The sequence below is a fragment of the Trachypithecus francoisi genome, unplaced genomic scaffold (assembly GCF_009764315.1).
Source record: "Trachypithecus francoisi isolate TF-2019V2 unplaced genomic scaffold, Tfra_2.0 Lachesis_group6, whole genome shotgun sequence".
NCBI lineage: Eukaryota > Metazoa > Chordata > Mammalia > Primates > Cercopithecidae > Trachypithecus > Trachypithecus francoisi.
In genome coordinates this window covers 87,414,588-87,442,494 of record NW_022681471.1, presented here as the reverse complement: position 1 = coordinate 87,442,494, position 27,907 = coordinate 87,414,588, and the positions used below count along the sequence as shown (strand labels likewise).

Here is a 27,907-nt window from a genome sequence, read left to right as displayed (position 1 = left end):
GCCACTGCACTCCAGCCTGGGTGACAGAGCGAGACTCCGTCTCAAAAAAAAAAAAAAAAAAGACAAGGGGACTGTGGGGCCAGTGATAGGGTCTATGTGGTGAGTTATGGGGTCTGGGAGGAGGGTCAGCGATGATAGGGGTTTGTGACGTCAGAGATGGGAGGTCTATATGATGCTGATGGGGGTCTGGAATAAGTGAATGATGGTGGGATCTGTGGGGTCAGTCATAGGGCATCTCTGGGGTTAGTAATTAAGGATCTCTCAGTGTTAAGAGTCAAGATCTTTTATTTCCTGATTTTAAAAATTGTCACCATCATAGACCTGGCTTCTCTTGCATCTGTGTCCTAATGGCTCCCAGCAGTGCCTTCAAACAGCCCCTTTATTCCCCTTCTTGTGCCCACCCATGAGCCTGAGTGTGAAAGATCAATTAACTTTGTCCCTCCAAACTGTGGGAGCAGGACTAGACTCTTCTGGCAGGCAGAGAGCTCCTCCTCGGCCAGTGTTCGAGCCCGGTCCACCACTCCTCAGTTCTTCTTGCTCTTGGCTTTTGTGGCCTTGGCATCCAGCATGCTCTGGGCATGAGTGAGGTGCTTCACAGCATCAAGCACAAGGACTCCAGGCAGCACCAGCCACAGGGCATTCATGAAGACAAAGTAAAACCAGAAGTAGAGAGGGTGGCCCAGCTCCCCGTGCTGGAATCCGTCACGGTGCTCCGTCAGGAAGTAGAGCACATCCCCATAGATCTGGCCTGTGGGCGGCAGGAGGGGAAAGAGAAGCTCCAGTGAGGAAGGGAACAGTTTCCCCAATTCTCTATTCCAAGGCACTTTCCAAGTCATCATTCAAGGTCTCAGAGCTAAGTATTCTGAAATCATAGAGCTGAAAATCCGAGATATCAGAAAAGTGAGATTCCAGACACCAGAGAGCTAAGAATTTCAGAATTCAGGAAAGCTCACACCTTCAGATTTAAGGAAGTTCAAAATCCTCGAATCCAAGACAGCTTAGGATTCTGGGACTAAAGATAACTCCTATCTCTAGAACTAAAGAAAGCTAACAATTTAATAACACAAGATGACTGAGGCTGGACATGGTGGCTCACGCCTGTAATCCCAGTACTTAGGGAGGCCAAGCCAGGAGGATTGCTTGAGCTCAGGAGCTTGAGACCAGCCTGGGCAACATGGCAAAACCCCATCTCTACTAAAAATACAAAAATTAGCCAGGCACGGTGGCACATGCCTGTAGTCCCAGCTACTCAGGAGACTGAGGCAGGAAGATCGCTTGAGCCTGGGAGGTGGAGGTTGCAGTGAGCCCAGATCACACCATAGCACTCTGGCTGGGTGACAGAGCCAGACCCTATTTTAAAAAAAGATGACTGAATCTTACATGAAGGGATCTCAGCGTCCTGATCCTGGAGGTTCCAGGGGCTTCTTACCACCCTGGGCCACCTCATGTAACCTTCACAGGAGACTCTGTGATGAAGAAGGAGGAGGAGGAAGAAAAATGAACCCTCCCCACCTGAGAGTACAGGCTCAGAGAAGGGCATGGCTGTTCCAGAGCCTCAGGAGGTTTGTCATTCAGTCTGACTCACCCCTGGAAGGGCACCATTGAGATCCCACCACAGGGATGCACCTGTGTCTGTGGATTCCCCATCAACCCCTCTAGTGCCCAGTGCCCCTCTAGTGCCCTCTCCTTACCACGGAGACCACAAGCTGTAGAACGAAGCGGAGAGGATGCTGGCGGAGAAAGGCGATCACCACCCACAGGCTGAGTGGTCCCCACAAGCAAGCTGTGATGGTTTCCATGCACACTGTGAAGTTGTCACCCCTGCAGGAGAAAGCATGAGGGGACACTGGCATCGGTGTGCTCTTCCTACAGGTTACCTCATTAGGGTAACTTACCACCCCACCAAAACCAATGCCAGTCTCCATTGACAGAGGCAAACACTTACAGGATGTATCGGCTGTCTCCCTTGGCATACTCTTTCCCTGAAGAAAAGAAGAGAGAGACATGAAGAATAAAGGCAGGGAAAGGAACACACATTTGTGACAGCTGGGGGTCCCTGCAAGAAGACAGACTTCATAACCTTCCCATGCGTCTGCTTCCTCATCTGTGAAATGGTGTAACTGTTTGGATTCTAGTGGTTTATTTATCTAAAACAAGGTAATGTGTGTAAAGCCTGACACAAAACAGTGTGGCTGTGATTGGTACTCAAGAAATGTGTGTGGCATAAAAGGAGGCAAGTGTAGATAATGGAGTGAGTGAAGTAGCCAATGAGAGAGAGAAAATGTAGGTGACCAGAGGAGTGAATAAAAGAGTGAGCAGAGAATCAGTAAGAAAAAGACTGCCGGGTGCGATGGCTCACGCCTGTAATCCCAACACTTTGGGAGGCTGAGGTGGGAGATGGCTTGCATTAAGGAGTTCAAGACCAGTCTGAACAATATAGTGAGACCCCCATCTCTACAAAACATACAAAAATTAGCTGGACGTGGTGGCACGTGCCTACAGTCCCAGGTTGCAGTGGGAGGATGTCTTGAGCCCAGGAGGTTGAGGCTGCAGTGAGCTATGATAGCACCATGGTGCTCAGCCTGGACAATAGGGTGAGACCCTGTCTCAGAAAAAAGAAAAAAAAAAAGAAAGAAAAAGACCATCCAATATAAAAATAGGCAGAAGACTTGAATAGGTTCTTCACAAAGAGAATTTCTAAATGGCCAGTAAGTATATGAAAGATGTTCAAACTTCCATTAGTCACTAAGGAAAAGCAAATTAAAACCATAATGAGATATCACTCACATCTACTGGAATGACTGAAATTTAAGAAACATCTGACCAGCAAGGCGCAGTGGCTCATGCCTGTAATCTTTTTTTTTTTTTTTTTTTGAGACGGAGTCTCACATGTCGCCCAGGCTGGAGTGCAGTGGCGCGATCTCAGCTCACCACAACCTCCACCTCCTGGGTCCAAGCAATTCTCCTGCCTCAGCATCCTGAGTAGCTGGGATTACAGGCACCTGCCACCATGCTGGGCTAATTTTTGGATTTTTAGTGGAGATGGGATTTCACTATGTTGGCCAGGCTGGTCTCAAACTCCTGACTTCAGGCGATCCGCCCGCCTTTGCCTCCCAAAGTGCTGGGATTACAGGCATAAGCCACTGCGCCCGGCCTTGTTTATAATTGCAGAAGATTGAGGGAAAATGCCCATCAATACCAGACAAGTCAAGTAACTGTATAATGTCCATGCTTCAAAAGCTCTTTATGAAATCATGAGGAGTGACCTCATTAAAAAAAGCAGCCAGGTGTGGTGGCTCACGCTTGTAATCCTAGCACTTTGGGAGGCTGAGGTGGGCAGATCACTTGAAGCCAGGAGTTGGAGAACAGCCTGGGCAACAAAGTGAGACCCCGTCTCTTAAAAGAAAAAGTTGTTGCCGGGCGCGGTGGCTCAAGCCTGTAATCCCAGCACTTTGGGAGGCCGAGACGGGCGGATCACGAGGTCAGGAGATCGAGACCATCCTGGCTAACACGGTGAAACCCCGTCTCTACTAAAAATACAAAAAACTAGCCAGGCGAGGTGGCGGGCGCCTGTAGTCCCAGCTACTCGGGAGGCTGAGGCAGGAGAATGGCATGAACCCGGGAGGCGGAGCTTGCAGTGAGCTGAGATCCGGCCACTGCACTCCAGCCTGGGTGACAGAGCGAGACTCCGTCTCAAAAAAAAAAAAAAAAAAAAAAGTTGTTAAAAAAAAATAACTTGGTGGGGTGGCACATACCTATAATCCCAGCTACTAGGGAGGCTGAGGCAGGAGCATTGCTTGACTGCCCAGGAGTTCAAGGCTGCAGTGAGCTATAATCATGCCACTGCACTCTAGCCTGGGTGACAGAACAAGACCCCATCTCAAAAAAGAAAATGGCTTCTTTGGTTTTCTTGTAAGGAAAGAAAGAAAAAGAGAAAAGATTAGAAGTATGTATAGCACATGGCTGGGCACAGTGGCTCATGCCTGTAATCCCAACACTTCGGGAGGCCGAGGCGGGCGGATCATGAGGTCAGGACGATGGAGACCACCCTGGCTAACGTGGTGAAACCCCGTCTCTACTAAAAATACAAAAAATTAGCTGGGCATGGTGGTGTGTGCCTGTAGTCCCAGCTACTTGGGAGGCTGAGGCAGGAGAATGGCATGAACCCAGGAGTCGGAGCTTGCAGTGAGCAGAGAGCGTGCCACTGCACTCTAGCCTGGGCGACAGAGCAAGACTCTGTTTCAAAAAAAAGACGTATATATAGCACGTTACCATTTGTGTAAAATGGGGAAAGTGCAAATAATGATGATAATAATAATAGTGAACAGTTACATGGCAACCACTGTTTGCCAAACACTGTTCTAAGTACCTTACATATAGTTGGTTATTACTATTATCCCCCTTTTACAATTGAGCAAATTGAGACTTATGTGTGTAAATAAACTGAAAGAAACATAAACAACTATCAACAGTGCCTAACAGCGTTTGGGACACTTGGTGGATAGAAAGCAGATTTTCACTGCAAATCTCTTTAATGTTTTTTTGACCCATGTGAATATACATGCAACAAAAAAGTTAAATAATGCTGGGCACAGTGGTGCGCACCTGTCATCCCAGAATTTTGGGAGGCTGAGGTGGAAGGATTGCTTGAGTCCAGGAGTTAAAAGAACAGCCTGAGCAACATAACAAGATCCTGTCTCTACAAAAAAGTGAAAATATTAGCCAGGCATAGAGGTGTGCACTTATAGTATAGTCCCAGCTACTGTGGAGGCTGAGGCAAGACAATCGCTTGAGCCCAGGAGTTGGAGGCTGCAGTGAGCAATCATCATGCCACTGAACTCCAGCCTGGGCAACAGAGCAAGACCTTGTCTCAAAAATAAGTTATCTACCAGTTTTGGAGAAGAGCACAAAAAAAAAAAGAAGAATACAAGAATACATAATAATAATTTTTTTTTTTTTTGAGACGAAGTCTCACTCTGTTCCCCAGGCTGGAGTGCAATGGCATGGTCTTGGCTCACTGCAACCTCCGCCTCCCAGGTTCAAGCAATTCTCCTGACTCAGCCTCCCAAGTAGCTGGGACTACAGGTGTGTGCCACCATACCCGGCTAATTTTTGTATTTTTAGTAGAGATGGGGTTCACCATCTTGGCCTGGCTGGTCTTGAACTCCTGAACTCGTGATCTGCCTGCCTCGGCCTCCCAAAGTGTTGGGATTACAGGTGTGAGCCACCGTGCCTGGCTAATTTTTGTATTTTTAATAGAGATGGGGTTTTGCCATGTTGACCAGGCTGGTCTCAAATTCCTGACCTCAAGTGATCCGCCCACCTCAGCCTCCCAAAGTGCTGGGATTACAGGCATGAGCCACCATGCCTGGCTAATTTTTGTATTTTTAATAGAGATGGGGTTTTGCCATGTTGACCAGGCTGATCTCAAATCCTGACCTCAAGTGATCCGCCCGCCTCGGCCTCCCAAAGTGCTGGGATTATAAGAGTGAGCCACCGTGCCCGGCCTATAATAAATTGTTTAAAAGGTTAAATAAAAATTTAAAATAAATCAATGGAAGAAGAATAGGTGGATAGGTAAACATGCAAGCTAATCCCTGCCCAGCAAATCCCATCCCACAGCACATGAAAAAACTCAGGACTCACAGAGTTGAGATAAGAAGGCTTGGTCTCCAAGCAGGTCCTCGTAGTAGAGAATGAACCAGCCCTCGATCACCAGGTGAATGAACCCACACACCACAAACCAGCACAGGGACAGTCGCCGCCAAGTCCCCAGTGGGACAACCGCAGCACGACCTGACAACAGCCATGTGGTCACGACTAAGACCCCTGTGACAGAGAAGAGGCCAGCCAGTATATGCCAGGTGGGGCGGTCATTAGGTACAAAGTTGTCCAGTCTTAGGTGCTGAGGCCAGTATGGGTGCAACGGGCCCGCATTGGTAGTCATGTCTTTGTGGGCTGATGGCTGCGTGTGGATAGGCAAGGAGTTTAAAAAAAAAAAAAAAAAAAAAAGGAACAGAAACACCTGGACAAATAGAAAGCACAGAATGAGATAATAAAATCTAATTCAAATAGTTTACTATCATAAGAAATGTAAATGGACCGATTTACCAGTTAACAGACAGGACTGTAACATTTCTAATTACATTCCGTTTTTTTTTTTTTTCAGACAGAGTCTTGCTCTGTCTCCCAGGCTGGAGTGCAGTGGTACAACCTCGGCTCACTGCAACCTCTGCCTCCCGGGTTCAAACGATTCTCCTGCCTCAGCCTCCCGAGTAGCTGGGACTACAGGTGCCTGCCACCACGCCTGGCTAATTTTTTTGTATTTTTAGTACAGACGGGGTTTCACCGTGTTAGTCAGGATGGTCTCGATCTCTTGATCTCGTGATCCACCCGCCTCGGCCTCCCAAAGTGCTGGGATTACAGGTGTGAGCCACTGCGCCCGGCCTACATTCTGTTTTAAGACCATGACTAAAGGCCAGGCACTGTGGCTGGTAATTCCAGTGTTTTGGGAGGCTGATGCAGGAGCAGCACCTGAAGCCAGGAATTCAAGTCCAGCCTGGGCAACTTAGCGAAACTCTTCTCTCTAAAAAAATAAAATCAGTGGGTGTGGTGACAAACGCCTGTAGTCCCAGCTAGTAGGTAGGCTGAGGCAGGAGGATCGCTTTGAGCCCAGGACTTCAAGGCTGGAGTGAGCAGTGACCACATCACTGCACTCCAGCCTGAGACTCTGCCTCTAAAAAAGAAGGCCTGGCGTGGTGGCTCACGCCTGTAATCACAGCACTTTGGGAGGCCAAGACGAGTGGATCACTGGAGCTCAGGAGTTCAAGACCAGCCTGGCCAACATGGTGAAACCCCATCTCTACTAAAAATACAAAAATTAGCCGGGTGTGGTGGCGGCGCCTGTAGTTACAGCTATTCAGGAGGCTGAGGCAGGAGAATCGCTTGAACCTGGGAGGCGGAGGTTGCAGTGAGCCGACATCAGGCCACTGCACTCCAGCCTGGGCGACAGAGCAAGACTCTGTAACAAGATAAAAAAGAAAAGAAAAAGAACATAACTGAAATATAAGGCCACAGAAAGACTGAAAGCTTGTTCCAGCCCTCTAGGAGCCATATTATGATGTGGTAGAAATAGTCCCGGTCTCAGCCCTCAGGGGTCAAAGTCTGTTGGGAGGCACATGGGAACAATACCTGATCCCAGCTCTCCCTGGTCAGTCTGGGGAGGGATATACAGGACCAGGCCTGGTGTCTTCATTCAAGGGTCACAAACTGCTCACGACCACCAAACCCAGTCCTGTGCTCCGGGGTCACAGTTTGGTAAGAGACACAGGAACCAGGCGTGGTCCCGTTGCACAGGTCAGCGTCTTGCACCGTTCAACAAAAAGCTATTCCCTCCCCCACGTAGTTCTGAAAACTGCGGCTTGGGGGACAGAGGAAAGAAAGCAAATCAGAACTACAACCCTCGGTGCCAGCGTTTGGAAAGCCAGAGCCTCCCCGCGAGAGCATGCAACGCCGTCAACCTGCACGGAAGAGACAGATATTGAAAGGGCGGTGTCTGGCGTGCAGCGCTAGAACGGAACACAAAGCCCACCAATCCGAACCAGAACCCTCCAATCCCGCTGCCCAACGAGAAGGCGGATTTTCTGTCGTCCGGACAACCGTGCGGTAGCTGAGGGTCTAGCGCAGGCGCCAGAGGGCGGTGGGGGGGGGGGAGGGTGGCAAACGGTCTCGCGTTGGCACGCCAAGGGCTGGCCGTATAGCCGGGGACAGCTAGGGGAGAGAGCAGGGGGCCGGGTGGAGGGCACTTACCCAGCCGCGCGACGGCAGCGGCCTCCCACACGGGCTCCGGGACCTTTCTAGGCTGGCTGTCGCGCTCTGTCACATCCCCAGTTCGGGCTCATCCCCTCTTGGGTTCTCTTGCCTGACGGAGCGGGCCAATGGTGAAGCGAAGAAGACGGCCTGTGCCGCTCCCAACCAATGGGCACTCTCTGTGTGCCGCTGGCCCCGCCCCCACGCGTGGCGCCATTTTCACCTGAGTCAGGTTTGGGGTGGAGACTGGGGCGGGCCAAGGTTAGTGGGCGTTTTGGATCCGTAGCCACTCTGCATTGAGTCCTGGCTTCAATTTCCTCATTCCCTTATCAGTCGATCAAAACAGGGACTCATTAAGGTGTGTATCCTCTTCTTCCGCTGGTGAAATTAGCGTTGCGTTGCATCCTTTCACCTCCGCCCTTTTCTTAGTAGAGTAACCCTCAGCATGATGCAAAGAAACTGTTACAGGCAGATCACATGCTATACACTGCAACCACCCCTCCCCAGCTCTTCAGTGCTCAGAACTCCTCAGTCCTAATAGCAGCGGTCATTCTCTCTTCTCCCGACCTCAGGTCAGAAGAACGAATCAGAACCCAGGCCTCTCAGTCCTACTGGCCAATTGGCATGAAGACCCTCAATCTCCGTGTGCCAGTTCTAAAAAGCCAATCAAACGCTAACCACTAGTGGGCCCCCAGATGGAGCAATCAATCAGAATCCAGGCCCATCCCAGACCTCCCATCCAATTAGAACCCACAACCCTCAGTCCTAAGGACAAATAGGCACCAACCCTTCATCTCTCTTGCTCTCCTCTGTGTCCCACTCAGAGCAACCAATCAGAATGGGGATCCTTCAGTTTTCCAGCCAATCAGGCCTCCCCCACATCCAACTATGCAACCTGTCCCTGCCCTAATCAAACCAAGCAGGACCAGGATCCTGCCATCTTCAGGCTCTTCATCTAATCAAACAATCATAAACTAACCATGAACCAATCACAGTCTGCTCTCTCTTCATGGTTTCCAGCTCCAAACCTTTATCTATGCTGTGCCCCCTTCCTCACTCACTCCTATTCGTCTCTGAGCAGTGAAGAAGAAGCCTACTGTATATTTCCTACTTTTATTTGACAATAACAAATTGTATAAAAAGGAAGAAGGAAGGTGAGGAGGCCCTGGATCTCCCCATTCTGTTTCCCCAAGCATCCCCCACCCCTAGGCCCCAACAGGGACCACCCCCTTCCCGCCTTGTGGTGGGGTGGGGATTGACAGGCATGGAAATGGTGTGATTTGTGTGTGTGTGTGTGTGTTGAGGTGTTGGGGGTCAAGGATGGAGGGGGTCAGGGAGTAGAGAGAGGGCCTTCCCTCATCCCCCATCAGTGGCACCCTGAGAGGGGTCTTAAGAGGGTTATGAGGGTCCACAGATGTGCCTCAGCCTATGAGACGGTAGAAGATCCAGCATCCAAAAGTGACCCAGTGACTGGCCCAGCTGAGCTCTGACCACTTGTGGACAGTGTATGCCATGCCATAGCCCTGTGGGAGAGAAAGAGGTGATGGTCCCACTTAACAAGGACAAAGAAGTTCTCAGGAAAACCCAGCCTTTGCCCAAGGACATTTCTGTGACTGTTCTAGGTGAGGCCCTACAGAAGGGCCTAGGTACATATGAAAGGTGACCAGATATAGTTTTTGTCTTCTTCTTTAAAAATCATTTTAAAAACAAAGTGATCCCATTCTCTGACCTGTTATCTCCCTAATATATAAAGAGCTCCTAAAAATCAATTTTTTGGAAAGAAAAATTGCCAGAGAAGGTGAAATAATAGGTCATTCCAGTAAAGGAAAAACAAATGGCTCTTAAACATATGAAAAGATGCTCAGCCTCATTCATAATCTTCCTCATTTTATTTAGTTTCTTTTTGAGACAGGGTCTCATTCTGTCACCCAGGCTGGAGTACAGTGGCACGATCTCAGCTCACTGCAACCTCTACCTCCCGGGTTGAAGCGATTCTCCTGCCTCAGCCTCCTGAGTAGCTGGGATTACAGATGCTGCACCACCATGCCCAGCTAATTTTTGTACTTTTAGTAGAGATGGGGTTTCACCATGTTGGTCAGGCTGGTCTCGAACTCCTGACCTCAAGTGATCTGCCCTCCTGGGCGTCCCAAAGTGCTGGGATTACAGGCATGAGCCACCCCACCCAGCCATCTTCTTCTTTATTGAAGTGGCAAACATATCCAGGAAGCTTGAGAGGCACTCTGTACTGGTGGGACAGGAGGCACGTTCAGACATTGCTGGTGGGAGAGCACAAAAGTACTACTCCATTGAGACTATCAGAAACAGATCCTACAGATCTGTCTGCACCTATGTGGATCCACATGGGTACAGAGTTCCTGCTGCAGCCTCACTTGCAATAGGAAAGGACTAGAAATCACCTGATGTTCACCAATAAGAGAAAAATTAAACTCTGTCACTTCCTCATAGTGGAAAAAATGAATGAGGACACTATATTCTGATGTGGAAGATTTTCAAAAATTGCAGAACAGTATCATTTGTGTGTTATCTTTAGGGTAAAAACTGGCGAGGGGGTAGAATTAAAATATATTTTTATATTTGTTTGATATGTTTAAATTTTGGAAAGATATTTTAATAAAAGGATAAAAGTGGGCTCGGTGTGGTGGCTCACGCCTGTAATCCCAGCACTTTGGGAGGTCAAGGCAGGTGGATTACCTGAGGTCAGGAGTTTGAGACCAGCCTGGCCAACATGGTGAAACCCCGTCTCACCATGTAATCTGTAAGAGGTAGCGGGCAGAGGGTGGGAATAAGTCTTTTCTTGAATATCTTGAATACTGTTGGTTTTTGAACCATGTGATAGGCATTCACTATTTAAAATATTTTAATGAAAACAAAACAAAAACTTTATTTAAAAAGAAGCAAAAAGCCAGGTGTGGTGTCATGCATCTCTAGTCCCAGCTACCTGGGAGGCTGAGATGGGTGGATTGCTCGAGCCTGGGAGTTTGAGGCTGCAGTGAGCTATGATTGTGCCACGGCACTTCAGCCTGGGTGCCTGGGTGACACAGTGAGACCGTGTCTCAAAAAAAAAAAAAAAAAAGCAAATCCCAGATTTTGCACACTTAACCTGAATTAAAAACCTTTTCAATGTCAAAAAACATAAAGTTTTGTTTTCAACTGAAACCTAACTAAAAGAGAAGCAAAAACCTAGATTCTGCAAGAGCCATATGAATAAATGTTATTTTTAAATTTAAAAAGGAGTAAAATCTGGAATTTGCATACTCAACATGAACAAAAATAGTGCATACATTTTAATGAAAAATTTTTAAAATGCAGAATCCAGGGTTTGTACACTCAACCTAAGTAAAATAAAATATATATTTCTTGGCCGGGCGTGGTGGCTCACGCCTGTAATCCCGGCACTTTGGGAGGCTGAGGTGGGCGGATCACCTGAGGCCAGGAGTTCAAGACCAGCCTGGCCAACATGACGAAATCCCGTCTCTATTAAAAGTACAAAAATTAGCCCAGCATGGTGGCACATGCCTGTAATCCCAGCTACTCAGGAGGCTGAGGCAGGAGAATTGCTTGAACCCAGGAGGTGGAGGTTGCAGTGAGCCGAGATCGCACCATTGCACTCCAGCCTGGGCAACAAGAGCAAGACTCCATCTAAAATAATAATAATAATAATATATATATATTAATTAAATAAAACAGGGTGCTCATGCCTGTTATCCTAACACTTTGGGAGATTGAGGCAGGGGGATTGCTTGAGCCTAGGAGTTCAAGACCAGCCTGGGCAACATAGGGAGACACTGTCTCTACAAAAAAATTAAAAAAACATTAGCCGGGCTTAGTGTCATGCACCTGTAGTCCCAACTACTCAGGAGGTTGAGGCAGAAGGATGGCTTGAGCCCAGGAATGTGAGGCTGCAGTGGGCTGTGATCACGCCACTGCACTTTAGCCTGGTGACAAACCTTGTCTCAAAAAAAAAAATAAATAAAATAAATAAATAAATAAATAAATAAGAAGTCTTGCAAATTCTACCTAAACGATAATGAAGTGAAATAATTAACACAAGTAAAACCTGGATTTTCCACTCCATCTCTATAAAATGAATTTTTTTTTTTTTGAGACAGAGTCTCGCTCTGTTGCCCAGGCTGGAGTGCAGTGGCATGGGCTCACTGCAACCTCCGCCTCCTGGGTTCAAGTGATTATCCTGCCTCAGCCTCCTGAGTAGCTGGAATTACAGGTGCGCACCATCACGCCTGGCTAATTTTTTACATTTTTGGTAGAGACAGGGTTTCAAAAGGTTGGCCAGGCTGATCTTGAACTCTTGACCTCAAGTAATCCGTCTGCCACGGCCTCCCAAAGTGCTGGGATTACAGGCATGAGCCACCATGCCCAGCCTAAAAGTAATTTTATAAGTAAAATAAATAAACATATTTTGCATACTTCAGCCAAATAAAAGACCTAATAGTGTGACTCAAGCAGAGGGACTGTGGGAAAGGACCAAGGAGCACTGGCTGCCCAGGCAAAGCAGCACAGTCTGAGGAGTTCAGGCCTCAGCTCCCCAGCCTTTGTCCTCATGGTTTCCCCCTGCCAGGTAGCGCCACCCTTGGTTAACCACACAGCCCAGGGCCCCACCTCACCTGCTCCTCTGTGGTGTCGTCCACATCGACATCAAACAGGGAGCCCAGGTAGGCCAGGTGGAAGATGGCCAGGGCTCCAAAGAGCAAATTTAAGGCTCGCACCCCCAGGCCCTGTGGGGGACAGATGGATATACTTGGCAACTGGACTTACTCACTGTGTCCCACCTCCTCCTTCGTGGGGGAGCCCAGGGGACACACAGGGTACAGTGGGTTCCAGGACTGAGAATGCCAGGGTACCCCCTGAGATAGGGAAGAGATGGTTCAGGGAGCCTCCTATGGGAGTACAGAGGCATCCAAGGATGAGGGTACTGTTCACAGTGAGGGCATCCTGGGTTGGGGGAGGTTCGAGTCTCCAGGCTGAGGAGGAAGAGTGGCAGGGCTTTGAGTCGGGGCTTTATAGTAATGAACGGGAGTCGGGTGGGAGACAAATATGAGGTTGTCTGTACTTCTTATTGCAAACAGAATGAAAAACACAAAACCAAACCAAACCAAATCCCCACCATGACCTAGCGGGCCCATGTCTCCCACCCATCTTCCCTCCCCACCTTACTTCTGCTCAAGCCACATGGCTGCCTTGCTATTTCTCAAAGATTCCAGGCCCTCTCCTACCTCAGGGCCTTTCCACTGGGTGTCCCTCTGCCTGGAACGTTTCCCCCCTCACCTCCTTCGGTTAAAGGCCTCAAACGTCACCTCACCAGGGAGGCTTATTGACCTCCCTATTTCAAATGGAAATCACCCCCATAAAGGAATCACCTTTTCCCTACGCATTTTCTCCTTAGCACTACTTGCAATCTGACACACTATTATTAGACTTTACTGACTCATTTTATATCTACTGTCTGCCCGGTTAAAATGCTCGTCCCATAGTGCTGGGACTTCGGTCTGTTTCGTTCACAGTGTCTCCAGCACCTAGAGCACCAACAGGCACTCAACAGATGTTCATTGGGGGAAACAAATGCCAGTGTGTATACAGCAGATGCTCAATAAATGCCTGTTAGGGAAACAGATGCTAGCGAATAGAGGAGAGGTTATGGGGATGGCTCAGGCACCAAAAGAAGAAGTTGGGCACCCTGAGACAGATACAAGGTAGAGACAGAAGGAACATTTTTGACGGGGAGTGTTGGGCACAAGGTTGCCCAGGCTGAACCCTCACCAAGCGATGCTGGTGTGAACAGTCTGGCGGGCACCGCTTTGACAAGACACAGGCACTGAGGATCCGAGCCAGGCGCTTCCGGAGGACTGGGGTGGTGGGGAGAGGTAAGGGGGTCAGGTTAGCCTCAGGGGAGGCTGGCTCCAGCCCCCGACCAACTTTCTATCCATCAGCTGGGCTGGGCCCTGCACTCACCATGCTCCACATAAGTGATAAAAGCCAGGGATAGCAGGACTGCAGCCAGGTGGAAGCTGAAGCCCTGGGGGGAGTGCAGGGGACAATGGAATGAGTGAGGAAGAGGCCCTGCCACCCGCCCCCACCCAGCTTCCACCCTGATCCTGCTCCACCCTGCTCACATGTAGGAGGGCGCTGGCTGCATAGGTGACCAGCACAGCTGAGAAGGTCCCCAGGCGGAGAGCATTCTTGAAAACATCTGGAGGGGAAGAAATGTGGGACAAAATTCTCCTGAGAGTCCCCCAGCCCCTCCTGGAAGGCCATCGGCAGGATGAGAATACCCACAACCTGTTGGAGCCCCCAGGATAAAGTCCTTAGATGGCCTCAAACTTCACATGCCCAAAGCCCCGCTCCTGATCTTCCCCCGAGCCTGCTCCTCCCAGTCTCATCACGTTCAGTCAATGTCAACTCCACCCTTCCAGTTCCTCAGGGCAAAACCCTGGGAATTACCCTTGATTTGCCCTCCCCAAACTCCCACATCCAAATTCAGCAAATCGTGTGAGTTCCACCTTCAGAATATGCCAGAATCTGAGCTCTCCTCTCCACATCCACTGCCACCACCACCATCACTGGCCTGGTGATGGCAGTGGCCTCCTCACCGCTGCATCCTTGCCCCCTCCCCTCAGTCTGTCCTCACAGCAGCCAGAGGGATCCTGTTGCAACCTGAGTCAGCCCAGGCCCTCCTCAGCTTGGAGCCCTGCCGTGGCGCTCATCTCTCTCAAAGAAAAAGCCAAAGTCCTCTCCGTGGCCCACGAGACCCTCCAGGCCCTCCCTGACCTCACTGCCTGCCACTGGCCCCTGGCTCACTCTGCTCCTGCCCCTGCTGGCTTTCTTGCTGTTCCCCATGCACCAAGCAAGTTCCCACCTCAGGACCTTTGCACCTGCTATTCCCGCATCTGCTACATTCCTCCCCCATGTATCTGCACTCCCTGCTCCCTCACCTGCCTTGCATCTTTGCTCCAATGTCACCTCCTTGGGAAGACTTGCCCTGGCTAATTTTTTACAATTGCAATACCCCACCCTCCCCACTCCTATCTCCTGCCAGCACTCCTGGATCACCTTTACCTGCTTTACCTTTTTTTTTTTTTTAACCATAGCACTTATCAACACCTGAGCTATTATGTATTTTTTTTTCCTCTTATTTATCATCTGCCCCCCAGGAGAACTGCAGCTCCACAAGGGTAGGGATTTTGGGTGCCTAGCACACGGAAGGTGCTCAGTAAATGTTGTATGAATGTATGAAAGGGCCTGGATTACCAACATAGCTGGAGTGGTGACTTGGTGACTTACAGTTATTTAGCCAATAAGACATAGGCAGGTTCCAGCTTGTGACAACTTCCACCATTGACCGAGGCAGCTCCACATTCAATGGCTTAGACACCGTCAGGTCCCTGTTGGCAGAAGAGATATGCACATCCATTTGGGATCTCAACTCATCTGACCACCACACTTCTGTCTTGGCTGTTCCCTCCCTGGGAGCACCCGCCCTCCTCCCTGCAGCTCCTCTAGGCAGCACCCTGTGGGAGAGGGGGTCCCCAAGCCCTCCCACCATTCCAGGTGATCCTTCTCCTCGGTAAAGCCAGCCCCCGCCAACGTGGCTGTGGCCTCGGACAGAAAGCCCACAAAATAGTTGCTGAAGTGGAAGGAGACAGCACTCTCGTAGGCTCGCAGCCACCTGGGGAGAAAGGGGCAGGGGTGAGAGGCATCACGTTCAGGTCCCAACATGATACCCCACCACATGTCAGCATCCTGGGCCCCGCTCTGTAGACTCACCTTACCATGGTGCCCCTAGGGCCCCCAGGGGTCAGGAAGGCAGCAGAGAAGAAAGAAAAGAGAGTCAGAGAGGCCCTGGAGGCTGGTCTGAATTGTTCAGACAAGACAGACGAAATGTAACCTCAAAAAAGGTGAACTATGATAGTCACACACAGACATCCATCCTCAGGCAGTTAGTCTTATGTGGCTCAAACGGATGCATGAGCAGTCCTATAATATGGCATGTCTTATAATATGTCCTATAATGTGGCAGGCTCACATGGCCAGACGGCCAAAGCCAGCCACCATCAGAGGCCCGACTTCACAGACCCGCACCCTCTAACAGCCAGACACAAATATCAGACTCCCAGCCTTGCAGTGCTCTAACCTGACTCAGTGACCATAGGACAGCCAAAAATCCCTGAGCTGGGCACAGAGAACATCAAACACCCTGCTATGCACACACACACCCCCTACTAGTTGCAATCAGACATGGTCAAAAACAGGCAGCATCTTGCGTTGGAAAAAGTATAGGTTCTGAAGTTAGGCCTGGGATTCATGCCTGGCTGCTTAGCTGGGTGACACTGGTCAAGTCACTTGACCTTTTGGAGACTCATTTGGCATTAGATCTAAACAGCAGTCAGGGAGTGGGGCAGGGGCCATACAACCAAAGAGCCCGATCAAACCCTATAGTCAAACCAGAGGCAGTCAGTCCTGCAGGCAGGCACAGACCAGAGTCAGGTACAACCCCTCAGCTAGACAACACCAAGCCATCAGGCAAGGCAGATACACAGGCAGAGGTAGCCCATGAACTCCACAGACAGGCATATGACAAGCCACAGCCAGACCCACTCCTGGCCAAAGCTACAAAAAATCAGAATCATCAACACAGATTTATCTTATCCAATGACAGCCACGCACCCTATCATTGACGATGGCACAGCCAGACAGCCACTCACAGGCTTACATTCTGGGGGTCAGTGGCCAATAGACAAACAACCCATACATATCCCTAGCCAGAGTCACTGACAGTTTAAAGTCACCCAACGAACACACACTTGTCACTCTCCATGACAGTTATGTGACTCGCTTCTAACAGCAAGACAGCTAAACAGATGGACAGCCAGACACATAGTATGTGTTAGAGTGTCAGTCATACAGAGTCACAGAGCCAAGCTTGGTCAGCCAGCCAGCCAGCCACAGTCTCTGTCTAGTCATGGAGTTGACGGTCAGACACACTTGGACACACAGAACCCATTGGTCATGGGCTCTGCCCCCACTCACGTCAGCCCCACTCCACGCACCCTCACACCTGCCCTCATTTACCTGGCTTTGCGTTTCTTGCTGTAGTAACAGAAGACAGAAAGAAGCATTAAGAGACAGGCTCAGAACTGGGGAAACCGTGGGTCCCTACCCAACCCCCTCATTGCTGGGCAGGGGCTCGAAGGCTGTGCTCACTTGCGAAGGAGGCGGTCACCATCGAGGGGGATGAAGTATGGGAAGAGGTAGGGGCCCACGCAAGTGGACAGCACAAGGCACAGCAGGGCCAGTGCCAGGCTCCGGGCCACCTTCTGCAGCCATCGGCGGCTCTGTAGGGATCAAGGCTCCATGAGTGCTGCCCCAGGGTGGCTCCCACAGTCCCTGCCCACCCATCCACTCAGGACCTCACCAGTGGGTGGCCTTGGACAGCTTGTAGGTAGCTGTGGAAGGATATCCAGGGCCCGAACACGATGGTGCCCACGAAGTAGAGGTAGCCCATGAACTCCACCGGCGAGGGCACCGCACCCACCTCGCCCCGGTCCAGGTCAAAGCCCAGAGACACTGCTTTCATGGCCACAATCATCTGGGCCCCTATGTGTGGTGCCCATGGTCAAGTGGATGGGCAGAGAGCAGATCAGCATGGCAGGGAGCAGGTGCATCAGGTGAGATGTGGTAGGAAAAGGGGGCACAGGGATGGATAGGTGGGCATGGGACAGATAGGCAGGTGGGCAAGGAAGCCCAGGACAGATAGATGCCCTTACTCTAGAGAGTCAGGCACGTACATGACACGAGACAGACAGACTTCGGGAAAATGCACAGTGGAAAGAGACATGGACCCGAGGGTAATGTGAGGTCTGCATGTCCAGTGGGGTGGGCAGGTGAGGGAGAAAAGCAGGGGAGGAAAGGCGCAGGGTGGGGGCAGTTAGGAGACACGGAGTGGGGCAGGGGGGTTGGGCAGGTGAGGGGGCAGGGGCAGGGCTACCTACCTCGCATCTTGTGCCATGTCACGGTGTCTACCATGTGCATCTCACTGAGGAAAAAGGTGCTGGTCTTGGTCCCATGACACTCATGGCCTCTGAGACCACAGGGGACAGGGGAAGAGGGGACCAAGGTGCCCAGAGGGTTCTGCCTCCTCCTATCCTACAACAGTCTCACGGCAGAAAAATTCTCCCAGGCTTCCTCCTCCAGGGGGAGCCCATGCCCAACCTGTCCCTTACAGTCCTGTGAAAGGACAAATCTCCCAGATTCCCTTCTCCAGGGACACTCCACACCCTACCCTGTTCTGTTTCTCCTCATAGGCAAATGATTCTCCCAGACTCCCTTGTTTCTCCGGGGAATCTCACCACCCTCCCTGACTTGGACAACTTCATCAGGGGCCTGGGGACCCACCCACGCACTTCAGCCAACAGTGTGGATAAGGATGCACACTCATACCCCATGAGTAGGTAGATGAGGATGGTGACAGAGAGGAAGACGCCTCGATGGGAGGAATGTCGGCAGAGGAACAGCACGAGGTAGCACAGGAGGCTGAGCAGCACGACCCAAACCATGTGCAGCTGGAAGAAGTGGTAGAGGCTGAAGAACCCGCCTGCCACGGTGCTTGCATGCTTCAGGTAGGATGGCAACCCTTTGGGTGAAAGGGAGAAAGAAGGGAGAGAAAGAACGAGAAAGAGAGAGAGAGGGAGTGGGAGGAAGGGAGGAAGGGAGGAAAGGAGGAAGGGAGGGAGGGAGGGAGGGAGGGAGGGAGGGAGAGAGGGAGAACAAGAAAGAGAAGGTTGGTGGGCTGGTAGGAAGGGGAGGATGACCTGGGCAGAGGGCATAGCCAGGGCAAAGGCCTTCAGGCTGGAATGTAGTGGGATTGGAGGGGCCAAAGCAGGTGTTGGGGAGCTGGAGAGGGTGGCAGGGCCTGGGTTTAAAGAAAAGAAACATCTGTAAAGGGCATTTGGGGGACCCTGGAAGAAATTCAGATATCAATTTATATAGGATAACATTATTGTATCCAGATTCAATGTCTTGGGGGGTGATGGTGGAGGATGTGTTTGTGGGGGATGATGTCCTTGTTCTCAGGGGCCACACACTGAAGGATGTGAGGTACAGTGTCATGATGTCAGCAGGATATTCAAGGAATTCAGGAAGATGATAGATAGATAGATGGATGGATAGATAGATAGATAGATAGATAGAGCCAGCTAATGTGGCAAGATGTTGACAGAGAATCTGGTGATGCATACGTGGGTGCTCATTGTACTATTTTTTCAACATTTCAGTAGCTTTGAAATATTTCAAAATAATAAACCTGGGAAAAAATAGAACATCCATTAAAAAAAAAAGAAAGAAAAGAAAAAAGAAAGTGTAGAACCTTCGGATCTCAGATTTCCAGAAATCTCTGCCTCCTATAGGAATCTTGGGGACTTGGAATCTTTCATTAAGATACAGGCCTGCTATGACTGTGGAAACATTTCAGAATCCTAGAATCCAGAAAATGCATCATGCCCTGATTATAGAAATCCACAAACGCCAACATTTCAGAAGTCTAGAATGTGAGAATTTCAAATTGTCAGAATCTCCAAACCCTGTAATCACAGTACTTTGGGATTCCATAACCCTGTGACATCAGCATGGCAATGTCTTATAACCTTGGGATGTAGACATTTCAGAATCCCAAGATCCAAGAATCTCAGCTTTTCAGAATCCCAGAACCCAGGAATACTGAAGGGCATGGCTTGGCATGGCAGGATGTGGCTCGGTGTGGCGTGGCATGGGGTGGCTGGCATAGTAGGATGCAGTATGGTGGAATGGGGTTTGGCTGGTGGGATGTGGTGGGGCTGAACATGTTGGGGCCCAGCTTGGACATGCTGGGGCCTGGCAGGATGTGGCAGGGTAAGGTGTGGCTCGATATGGATGAATGTGGGAGGTCTGATATGGCCTGGCATGGTGGCGCACCGTATGGCAGGCACTTACCGAGCCTCCAGAGGAGGCGGCAGGCGAGGCAGATGGCAAGGAGCAGCCAGATCTGGTCAAGGCCCTGCTGGGCAGTAGGCAGGAGACAGCCTTGCAGTAGCTGCTGGAAAAATTCCTGGCGGCTGAAGGTGGCCATTGCGGACCCCCACGGATGGATGGCCAGACGGATAGATCTGTCAAAGCAGGGACACAGAGGGTGCGGGTGTCCGTGGGGCAGACCTCGCTTAAGGGATGGACTCCGACACTCACATTTCAGTTTGGGGCTGCCCAACCCATGTAGAGGCACGTACTGGAGGACTGGGGGAGGGTGTGAGAAGTCAGGTACATCAGACTGAGCCACCAGCTGTGTGCATGTGAGTGTTCGGCATGCACACGCACAGCCTGTGACCTGGAGTGAATGAAGGACCTCTGTCTCTCCAATGCTGTGAACAGTCCAGTCCGATGGTGATGGGATGGCATACATTTCAGGCCCATATATCAAATGGGGCGGGCGACGGGAAGGGGAATCCCTGGTTTCCAAGGTAGAGTCGCTCTGAGTGGAGGGCAGAGAGGGGATTCTGTGACACTTGGGGGCCGTGTGCATCTCTCCTTGTATGGATGCGGCGGCGCGGGGCGGGGGTTTGTCCTGTATCCTCCGCGCGCCTCATCTCATCCTCACCCGGCGAGAGGCCGCCAACAAAGTCCTGCCCAGGTCCGGGGGCTGCAAGGAGGTGGTGGCAGGGGACATAGCCGGAGGGAGAGTCGGAAAGGTGATGGGGAGGGGGTCCTAGCACTCGCGCTACAGATCCACCCGGGGAGGCCGGCTCAGGGATGGGAGCTGGGGAGCCGCGTGCGCACTACTGGCGACCTACCTGGCAGGAAAGAAGCCGTGGTCCTGGGGACCGAGGACGCGCTGCCGCCGCCGCTGCCTCCTCCGGGCAGCCTCCCCCGCAGGCCGCAAGGCCGGGACCAGCAGCGGCTCCCAGGGCGGCGCGGCGAGCGGGCCCTTTAAATCCCGGGGCGGCCCGGCCGCCGGCTCGGCCAATGGGAGAGCGGGAGGGGGGCGGGGACGGGGACGCGGAGGAGGGGAGCAGGAGGATTGAGGGGAGCCGGGCGCGGGGGGACGTCGGCGCGCAGGACGTTCACGCCCGCACCTTTCCGGCCTGTGGCGGTTCCAGCCCCAGACCGTTTGCATCTGGAGGATTTCTGGCCATCCAAGAACAAACTTCCGAATCTCCAAATTTCCAAGCCTTGGAAGTGAGAAGGGAAGGATGGGGGTGGGAGGAGGGAAGCCGTTGCACCCCGAAATAGTCACCCGCGCAAGTCCTCTAAATACCGTGGTGTCCCCGTTTCACAGATGGGAAAACAAACCGAGATCTCTCCTTCCCCAACCTTTGAAAGAACCGAAGTAACTCCCAACCGTCCCCACCTCCTGGGACCGGCCAGGAACATTTATAAGTAATGACTGTGTCACCTAGGAACACAAATTAGGCTCCTGTGCTTCCCCTGGGGACGAGTTGTGAACACTTGGCCTGTCGTCGTTGAGAAGTGATTTGCATGCTTAATTCCCCAGCAGACTCTTTGCTTCGAAGGTGACCCCAGCGACTAGTAAATGTTCTCTGTGAACTAGAGGGAGGCTAGTATGGAGCACTTAAAAGGGGGGCCATTTATAAAGCTCTTAAGGGCCAGGCTTGGTGGCTCACTCCTATAATCCCAGCACTTTGGGAGGCCAAGGGTAGGAGGATCGCTTGAGGTCAGGAGTTCGAGACCAGCCTGGCCAACATGGTGAAACCCTGTCGCTACTAAAAATACAAAAATTAGCCTGGCGTGGTGGCACACGTTTGTAATCCCAGCTACTCGGGAGGCTAAGGCAGGAGAATCGGGAGGCGGAGGTTGCAGTGAGCCGAGATCGCGCCATTGTGGGCTACAAAAGCGAAACTCCGTCTCAAAATAAATAAATAAATAAATAAAGACTGGGCGTGGTGGCTCACGCTTGTAACCCAGCACTTTGGGAGGCCGAGGTGGATGGATCACCTGAGGTCATGAGTTCGAGACCAGGCTGGCCAATATGGCGAGACCCTGTCTCTACTAAAAATACAAAAAAATTAGCTGGGCGTCGTGGCAGGCACCTGTAATCCCAGCTACTCTGGAGGCTGAGGCAAGAAGAACCGCTTGAACCCAGGAGGTGGAGGTTGCAGTGAGCCGAGATCACGCCATTGCACTCCAGCCTGGGCGACAAGAGCAAAACTCCTTCTCCAAAATAAACAAACAAACAAAAGCAAAATTCCTTCTCTAAATAAATAAATAAAGAAGAAAGCACTTACACTGGCCCCATCTGCAACTCTATCTGCACCAACACTAAAGATTTATGTAGCACCCACCTTCTACCTACCCTACTGCTGCAGTTTCTAGGCATTCCACTTTGTACCTAGGCTGTTGAAGGGCCTATTTTTCCAAAAGAGCACTTACTGGGCACTTACTGCACTGCATGCTTAGCTGTGACATGGAAGGGAGAAGGAAGCCCAGGTCAAGCTGGACTCCACCCTGACCTGGGCAGCCAACTGAAACAGAATTTAATCAGATTAACAATGGCCTGTATGGAGCTGGGCAAGTCATGTCCACTCACCCGTCTCCAGTGTCCTTTTCTGTTAAACAAAAGAGTGGGGTTTGCAGTTTTTTGCTGGGAAACACCAATGGTAATTGAAGAGAAATGTATGTTTTCTCTCTATTCAACATGAAGTTAAGTGGCATCTAGCTCATAAATTAGTATTCATGTATTACAAACAAAAAATATTTAATACGGTAGGAATATGTATATATGAGGAATAATAGCTTAGACCAGATGCACAAATATCAATTCTTTTCCTTAACAGCAGAATACAGGATGTACATTTTATGAATTAAATTTCATTTTAATTTTTTTCTCAGTTGTCAAACCCACTCAAGTTGAGTCAACAATGACCCACAGCACCTACCAGAAATACTTCCCTCAAATGCAAGATCTGGCATTTAAAACTGGAAGATTCTTACCACATGTGCTCCTGGGCTTCGCGGACTTGATTGTTTCCATCTAGGCTTTTGACCTGTGTCACAAAGAAGTAGGATCTAGATTTTAGGATATATAATGAACATCTACAAATCAGTCAGAAGAGGACAAACAATACACTTGGCAATAGACATTGGGTACAAATAGGTAATTCACAGCAGAAGAAACTTGAGAGATGGTCAATATGTATAATATATGAAAAGATAACCCAATCTCTTCTCAGGGAAATGTAAAATTAAAACAACAGTGAGATATAATACCATTTTACATCTACCAGATGTTGTGCTTCATATTTTTATCACTGGAGCTTAGTAGAGGGTGGACACTCAACAGATGTCTGTGGTCATTCTGGGTTGTGGTTTCTGGGGTGTTTTAAATGAGCTCTCCATAATTAAAGAGATGCAAATTAAAAACAATGATATACTATTTTTCACTTATGGGACTGACAAGAATGCCAAGCCTTATAATGATACATATTTACTCTCTCTCTGTCTCTGTTCTTCTGGTTTTTTTCTCTCCATATATGTACAGATGTAATATATGTGTGTGTGTATATATATATATATAAATTTTTCTGATGATACACAGTGATTTTTCTGAATTATTTGTTAGTGGTTGCAGATATGACACCCTTTTAACTAAATACTTCAGTATGAATTTCCTAAGAGCAAGGACTTTGTTTTTTTTTTTTTTTTTTTTTTTTTTTTTAGCATTGCTACCAGCATAGTATGAGGTTTCCATTGCTCCACATCCTCACAAATACTTGTTATCTGACTTTTTGGTTCTAGCCACCCTGGTGGGCATGTCAATAGTGTCCTTGTATAAGAAAAGGGAATCATAGGGTCACGAGATACATTCTGTTATCAGGTTTTTTTAGTCTCCTCCAATGTGGAACAATGTCTCCATCTTCACTTAACTTTCATGATCTTGATGTTTTGGGAGAGCACAGACCAGTTCTTTGGAAGAATGTCCTTCAATTTGGTTTTATCTGATGTCTCCTCATGATTAGATTTGAATTCTGCATTTTTGGCAGGAATTCCACAGAAGTGACGCTGTGTTCTCAGCGTCATCAGGAGGCAGGAGGGTTCAGTTAGTCTCGAAATTGTTAGCATTGATCTTTTGGTTAAAGTGGTCTTCCAGTTTTCACCAGTATACATTTACTATTTTTCCCTTTGTAATTCTTTTTTTTTTTTGAGACAGGGTCTTGCCCTATCACCCAAGCTTGAGGGCATTGATACAATCATAGCTCACTGCATCTTCGAACTCCTGGGCTCATGTAATCTTCAAGGACTACAGGTGTGAGTCACCATGTCCGGCTAATTTTTAAATTTTTTGTGGAAACAGTCTCGCTATGTTGGCCAGGCTGGTCTTGGATTCCTGGGCTTAAGCAATCCTCCTGCATTGGCCTCCCAAAGTGCTGGGATGACAGGCATGATCCCATTCTGTAATTAATAAGTAGCTTGTCGGGAGATACTTTGAGACTGTAACTCTGCAATTTTTTTAAAATCAAACTTTTACTCACTAGATTGATTGTTAGGGTCACACTAGATCTCAAAGAAAAATTATGAGAGCTCAAGGTCAAGAAAGGAAGCGGGGGGTTCCAGGTTGTTTGCTGACCTGGACAAATCCATTGGTGGTTCTTGCCTGAAGCAGTAACTACTCTGATAGTGGCCAAATAATGATTTTTCTTTTACACATATACCTGGGATTTTACTGTGAGGAAAAGCTTTATCTCTCTCTCTCTCTCTCTGGGACTCGTAAGATTCTGATTTTATTTTATTGATTGATTGATTGATTGATTGAAACAGAGTCTCATTCTGTCACCTAGGCTGGAGCACAGTGGTGCAATCTCTGCTCACTGCAACCTCCCCTTCCTGGGTTCAATGGATTCTCCTGCCTGAGCCTCCCGAGTAGCTGGGATTATAGACACCCACCATCACACCTGGCTAATTTTTGTATTTTTAGTAGAGATGGGTTTCACCATGTTGGCCAGGCTGGTCTTGAACTCCTGACCTGAGGTGATCTGCCCGCCTCAGCCTCCCAAAGTGCTGGGATTACAGGCATGAGCCACCGTGCCCGGCCAGATTCTTATTTTGTTGATTGACTGATTGATTGTTAGGGTCTCACTGTGTTGCCCAGGCTGGAGGGCAGTGGCTCAATCATAACTCACTGCAGCCTACAACTCCTGGGCTCAAGTGATCCTCCTGCCTCAGCTTCCTGAGTAGCTGGGACTTTTAAAAATTCTTTTCTGGCCGGGCGCGGTGGCTCATGCCTGTAATCCCAGCACTTTGGAGGCTGAGGAGGGTGGACCACCTGAGGTCAGGAGTTTGAGACCAGCCTGGCCAACATGGTGAAACTCCATCTCTACTAAAAATACAAAAAAATTAGCCAAGTGTGGTGGTGGGTGCCTTGTAATCCCAGCTACTCAGGAGGCTGAGGTAAAAGAATTGCTTGAATCCAGGAGGCAAGATTACAGTGAGCTGAGATCACCACTGCATTCCAGCCTGGGCGACAGAGCAAGACTCAATTTCAAAAAAAAAAAATTCTTTTCTAGAGATGGGGTCTTGCTATGTTGCCCAGCCTGTTCCTGAACTCCTGGCTTCAAGCCATCCTGCCATATCACAAAGTGCTGGGATTACAAGTGTGAGCCACCATGCCTGGCCCCACACTAGATCTCGAAGAAAAATTATGAGAGCTCAAGGTCAAGAAAGGAAGGGAGGGGGGTTCCAGGTCGCTCACCTGACCTGGGCAAATGCAGAGGGAAATTGAGAGATGGGAATGAGGTGCTCCTGGTGACAGGGTCTGTGAGGGTGCACACTCCGGGACACAGCAGCTGGACAGGGAAGATGAGGCTCCTTTAAGCTGAGACCTCAGTGCATGAGCCTCCTTAATGGTAGCCCCGGTGTGGGGGTTCCTTTATCCCTCACCTCAGCCTGGGATCTCACTGCCCCATTCTACAGAGAGAATGGCAGGGCAGGGAGAGAATGAGGCCATCCTTCAGAGATGAGCATGTGCGTATCTTGCCAGGTAGTTCTGTGGCCTGTGCAGGGAGAACACTGTTGTAGCCGAGGTGAGCTTGGGGACAGGTTCTATGTCTGCTGGACATACCTCACCTTGGGACCAGCAGCCACAGTTTCCAGTTCCTATCCAGCTGCTAGCTTATGATGGGACTTTGAAGAAGTCAATCTGTCTAGACTTCGGTTTCTCCATCTGTTTAATAGTATTACTGATGCTCTAGACTCAAGGCCACTTAATTAGTAGTCTGTGGAATAGGGGCATGCAGAGATGGAGTTCCAAAGAGTCCTTGAGCTTGCAGTCAACTCTAGGTGCTGTCAAAATCCTCTAGCCAAAACCCACCAGGAACACATGGGTGGTTGAACAAGTTGGGTTTATTGTCCATTGCAACAAGGAAGGGTGTATACTGTGGGGAACCATGGGGCGTCTCAGTAAAAGGGAGTTAGAACTTATTATAGGATTGGGGCTGTGTTCAGTGATTGGGGGGTGGTTTAAGGAAGCAGGGCTTTGCTCTGGATAGGAAGTGGGGCTAATTCTATGACTAGATATCACAATAAATTTTATCTAGAAGGAGGACAGACTAAAGTGGAGGCTAAAGTTGTTATTGGCCAAAAAAAAAAAAAAAAAAAAAGTGCATTATATAGCCAAGTCAGGGGATATTTAGTCATTTCTGTGGTGACATACTGATGACATACTGATCTTGTTTTTGTCTCGATCCATCACAATTAGAGTGGCCTTGTCTGATACTGATGTTTTGTGAAATTGTCCATATTCAACAGGAGGGCACTAAGGCCTAGCCGTGGGTAGCAAGCCAGCTCTGGGATGTCAGGGACTGCTTGTCTTTCTCAGCATGTTCCTAGGGAGTGGGCTGTCAGCTTTCATCAGATTTTCTGGGAAATCTGGAATCTCACAGAGAATCAAATGTTTAGTCTCTAAAACCACTTGTAGCCAGACAGGTGCCGCCCATTTTACAGAGACTTCAACTGAGGTTCAGCTGAGATAAGCAGCTCCTATGGCAATGTGAGGTCGTGTGTGTGTGTGTGTGTGTGTGTGTGTGTGTGTGTGTCGTAGACAGCAGAGCCTGTGACAATGGTGAAATTAAATCACTCTGTAAAAAACAGTCTTTGTGAAATTAAATCCCTCAGTCTTAAAACCAACACAGACTATTAGATGTCAGCAAGAAAGACTGGTTTCTTTTGCAAAGATCAGCTTTTCTTTTCTTTTCTTTTTTTTTTTTTTTGAGAAGGAGTCTCGCTCTGTCACCCAGGCTTGAGTGCAGTGGCTGGATCTCAGCTCACTGCAAGCTCCGCCTCCCGGGTTTACGCCATTCTCCTGCCTCAGCCTCCCCAGTAGCTGGGACCACAGGCGCCCGCCACCTCGCCTGGCTAGTTTTTTGTATTTTTTAGTAGAGACGGGGTTTCACCGTGTTAGCCAGGATGGTCTCGATCTCCTGACCTCGTGATCCGCCCGTCTCGGCCTCCCAAGATCAGCTTTTCTTATTTGTGCTTTTTAAAAAGTCATTTTTACAACCCTGATGAAGGGGAATTTGACATCTAACAAAAATGTATGTTGTTCTTCTGCACCAGCACTCCCACTTCCAGCAATTTACCCTGAAGATACTCCCCCAAACAGTGAAAATACAAATGCACAAGATTATTTATTGTGGCATGATTTATAATTGCAAAATACTGAAAACATATCACTTCCTATACATAGGCAGTGGCTGAATAAACTGTGGTGCAGTCACACAATGGAGTCCTAAGCAACTGTAAAATGATTGAGGAAGACATCTATGAACTGAGGAGGAATGATTTCCAGGACATACGGTTTTTTGTTTGTTTGATTTTTGAAACAGAGTCTTGCTCTGTTGCCTAGGCTAGGTGCACTGGCATGATCTCAGCTCACTGCAACCTCCACTGCCCGGGTTCAAGTGGTTTTCCTGGCTCAGCCTCCCAAGTAGCTGGGACTACAGGTGCACGCCACCACGTTGGGCTAATTTTTGTATTTTTGGTACAGATGGTGTTTCTCCATGTTGGCCAGGCTGGTCTTGAACTACTG

General features: G+C 49.4%; 2 protein-coding genes and 1 long non-coding RNA gene across 12 annotated transcripts; 1 reads left to right on the top strand and 2 right to left on the bottom strand.

Moving 5' to 3' along the window:
• Positions 1 to 267: 267 nt before the first annotated feature.
• On the bottom strand, positions 268 to 8,690 carry EBP (EBP cholestenol delta-isomerase). Of its 4 annotated transcripts, none has more exons than XM_033201046.1 (7): positions 8,033 to 8,690; positions 7,810 to 7,921; positions 7,192 to 7,520; positions 5,647 to 6,025; positions 1,946 to 1,982; positions 1,691 to 1,821; positions 268 to 748 (listed from the first exon to the last, which is right to left on the bottom strand). In XM_033201046.1, exons 4-7 carry the CDS (start codon positions 5,945 to 5,947, stop codon positions 525 to 527), a joined length of 693 nt encoding a protein of 230 aa, XP_033056937.1. In that variant the 5' UTR covers positions 5,948 to 6,025; positions 7,192 to 7,520; positions 7,810 to 7,921; positions 8,033 to 8,690; the 3' UTR covers positions 268 to 524. The 4 variants fall into 4 exon arrangements, with proteins under 4 accessions (XP_033056937.1, XP_033056938.1, XP_033056936.1 ...); XM_033201047.1 differs by having other exon boundaries at positions 268 to 749; positions 1,692 to 1,821; positions 5,647 to 5,796; XM_033201045.1 differs by lacking the exon at positions 7,192 to 7,520 and having other exon boundaries at positions 268 to 749; positions 1,692 to 1,821.
• Positions 8,691 to 8,909: 219 nt separating this feature from the next.
• PORCN (porcupine O-acyltransferase) lies at positions 8,910 to 20,818 on the bottom strand. 7 transcript variants are annotated; one of them, XM_033201041.1, is made up of 16 exons: positions 20,661 to 20,799; positions 20,100 to 20,341; positions 19,810 to 19,982; positions 18,283 to 18,475; positions 17,835 to 17,878; positions 17,258 to 17,439; positions 17,047 to 17,177; positions 16,915 to 16,932; positions 15,610 to 15,624; positions 15,386 to 15,511; positions 15,127 to 15,227; positions 13,959 to 14,035; positions 13,798 to 13,861; positions 13,606 to 13,691; positions 12,453 to 12,563; positions 8,910 to 9,332 (listed from the first exon to the last, which is right to left on the bottom strand). In XM_033201041.1, the coding sequence occupies exons 2-16, from the start codon at positions 20,270 to 20,272 to the stop codon at positions 9,231 to 9,233; spliced, it is 1,596 nt and encodes a 531-aa protein (XP_033056932.1). In that variant the 5' UTR covers positions 20,273 to 20,341; positions 20,661 to 20,799; the 3' UTR covers positions 8,910 to 9,230. The 7 variants fall into 7 exon arrangements, with proteins under 7 accessions (XP_033056932.1, XP_033056928.1, XP_033056931.1 ...); XM_033201037.1 differs by lacking the exon at positions 20,100 to 20,341 and having other exon boundaries at positions 20,661 to 20,818; XM_033201040.1 differs by having other exon boundaries at positions 19,810 to 20,341.
• Positions 20,819 to 20,905: 87 nt separating this feature from the next.
• On the top strand, positions 20,906 to 23,246 carry LOC117077375. Its single transcript, XR_004434745.1, has 2 exons — positions 20,906 to 21,045; positions 22,717 to 23,246. It is a non-coding gene; the product is annotated as an uncharacterized LOC117077375 (long non-coding RNA).
• Positions 23,247 to 27,907: the final 4,661 nt, after the last annotated feature.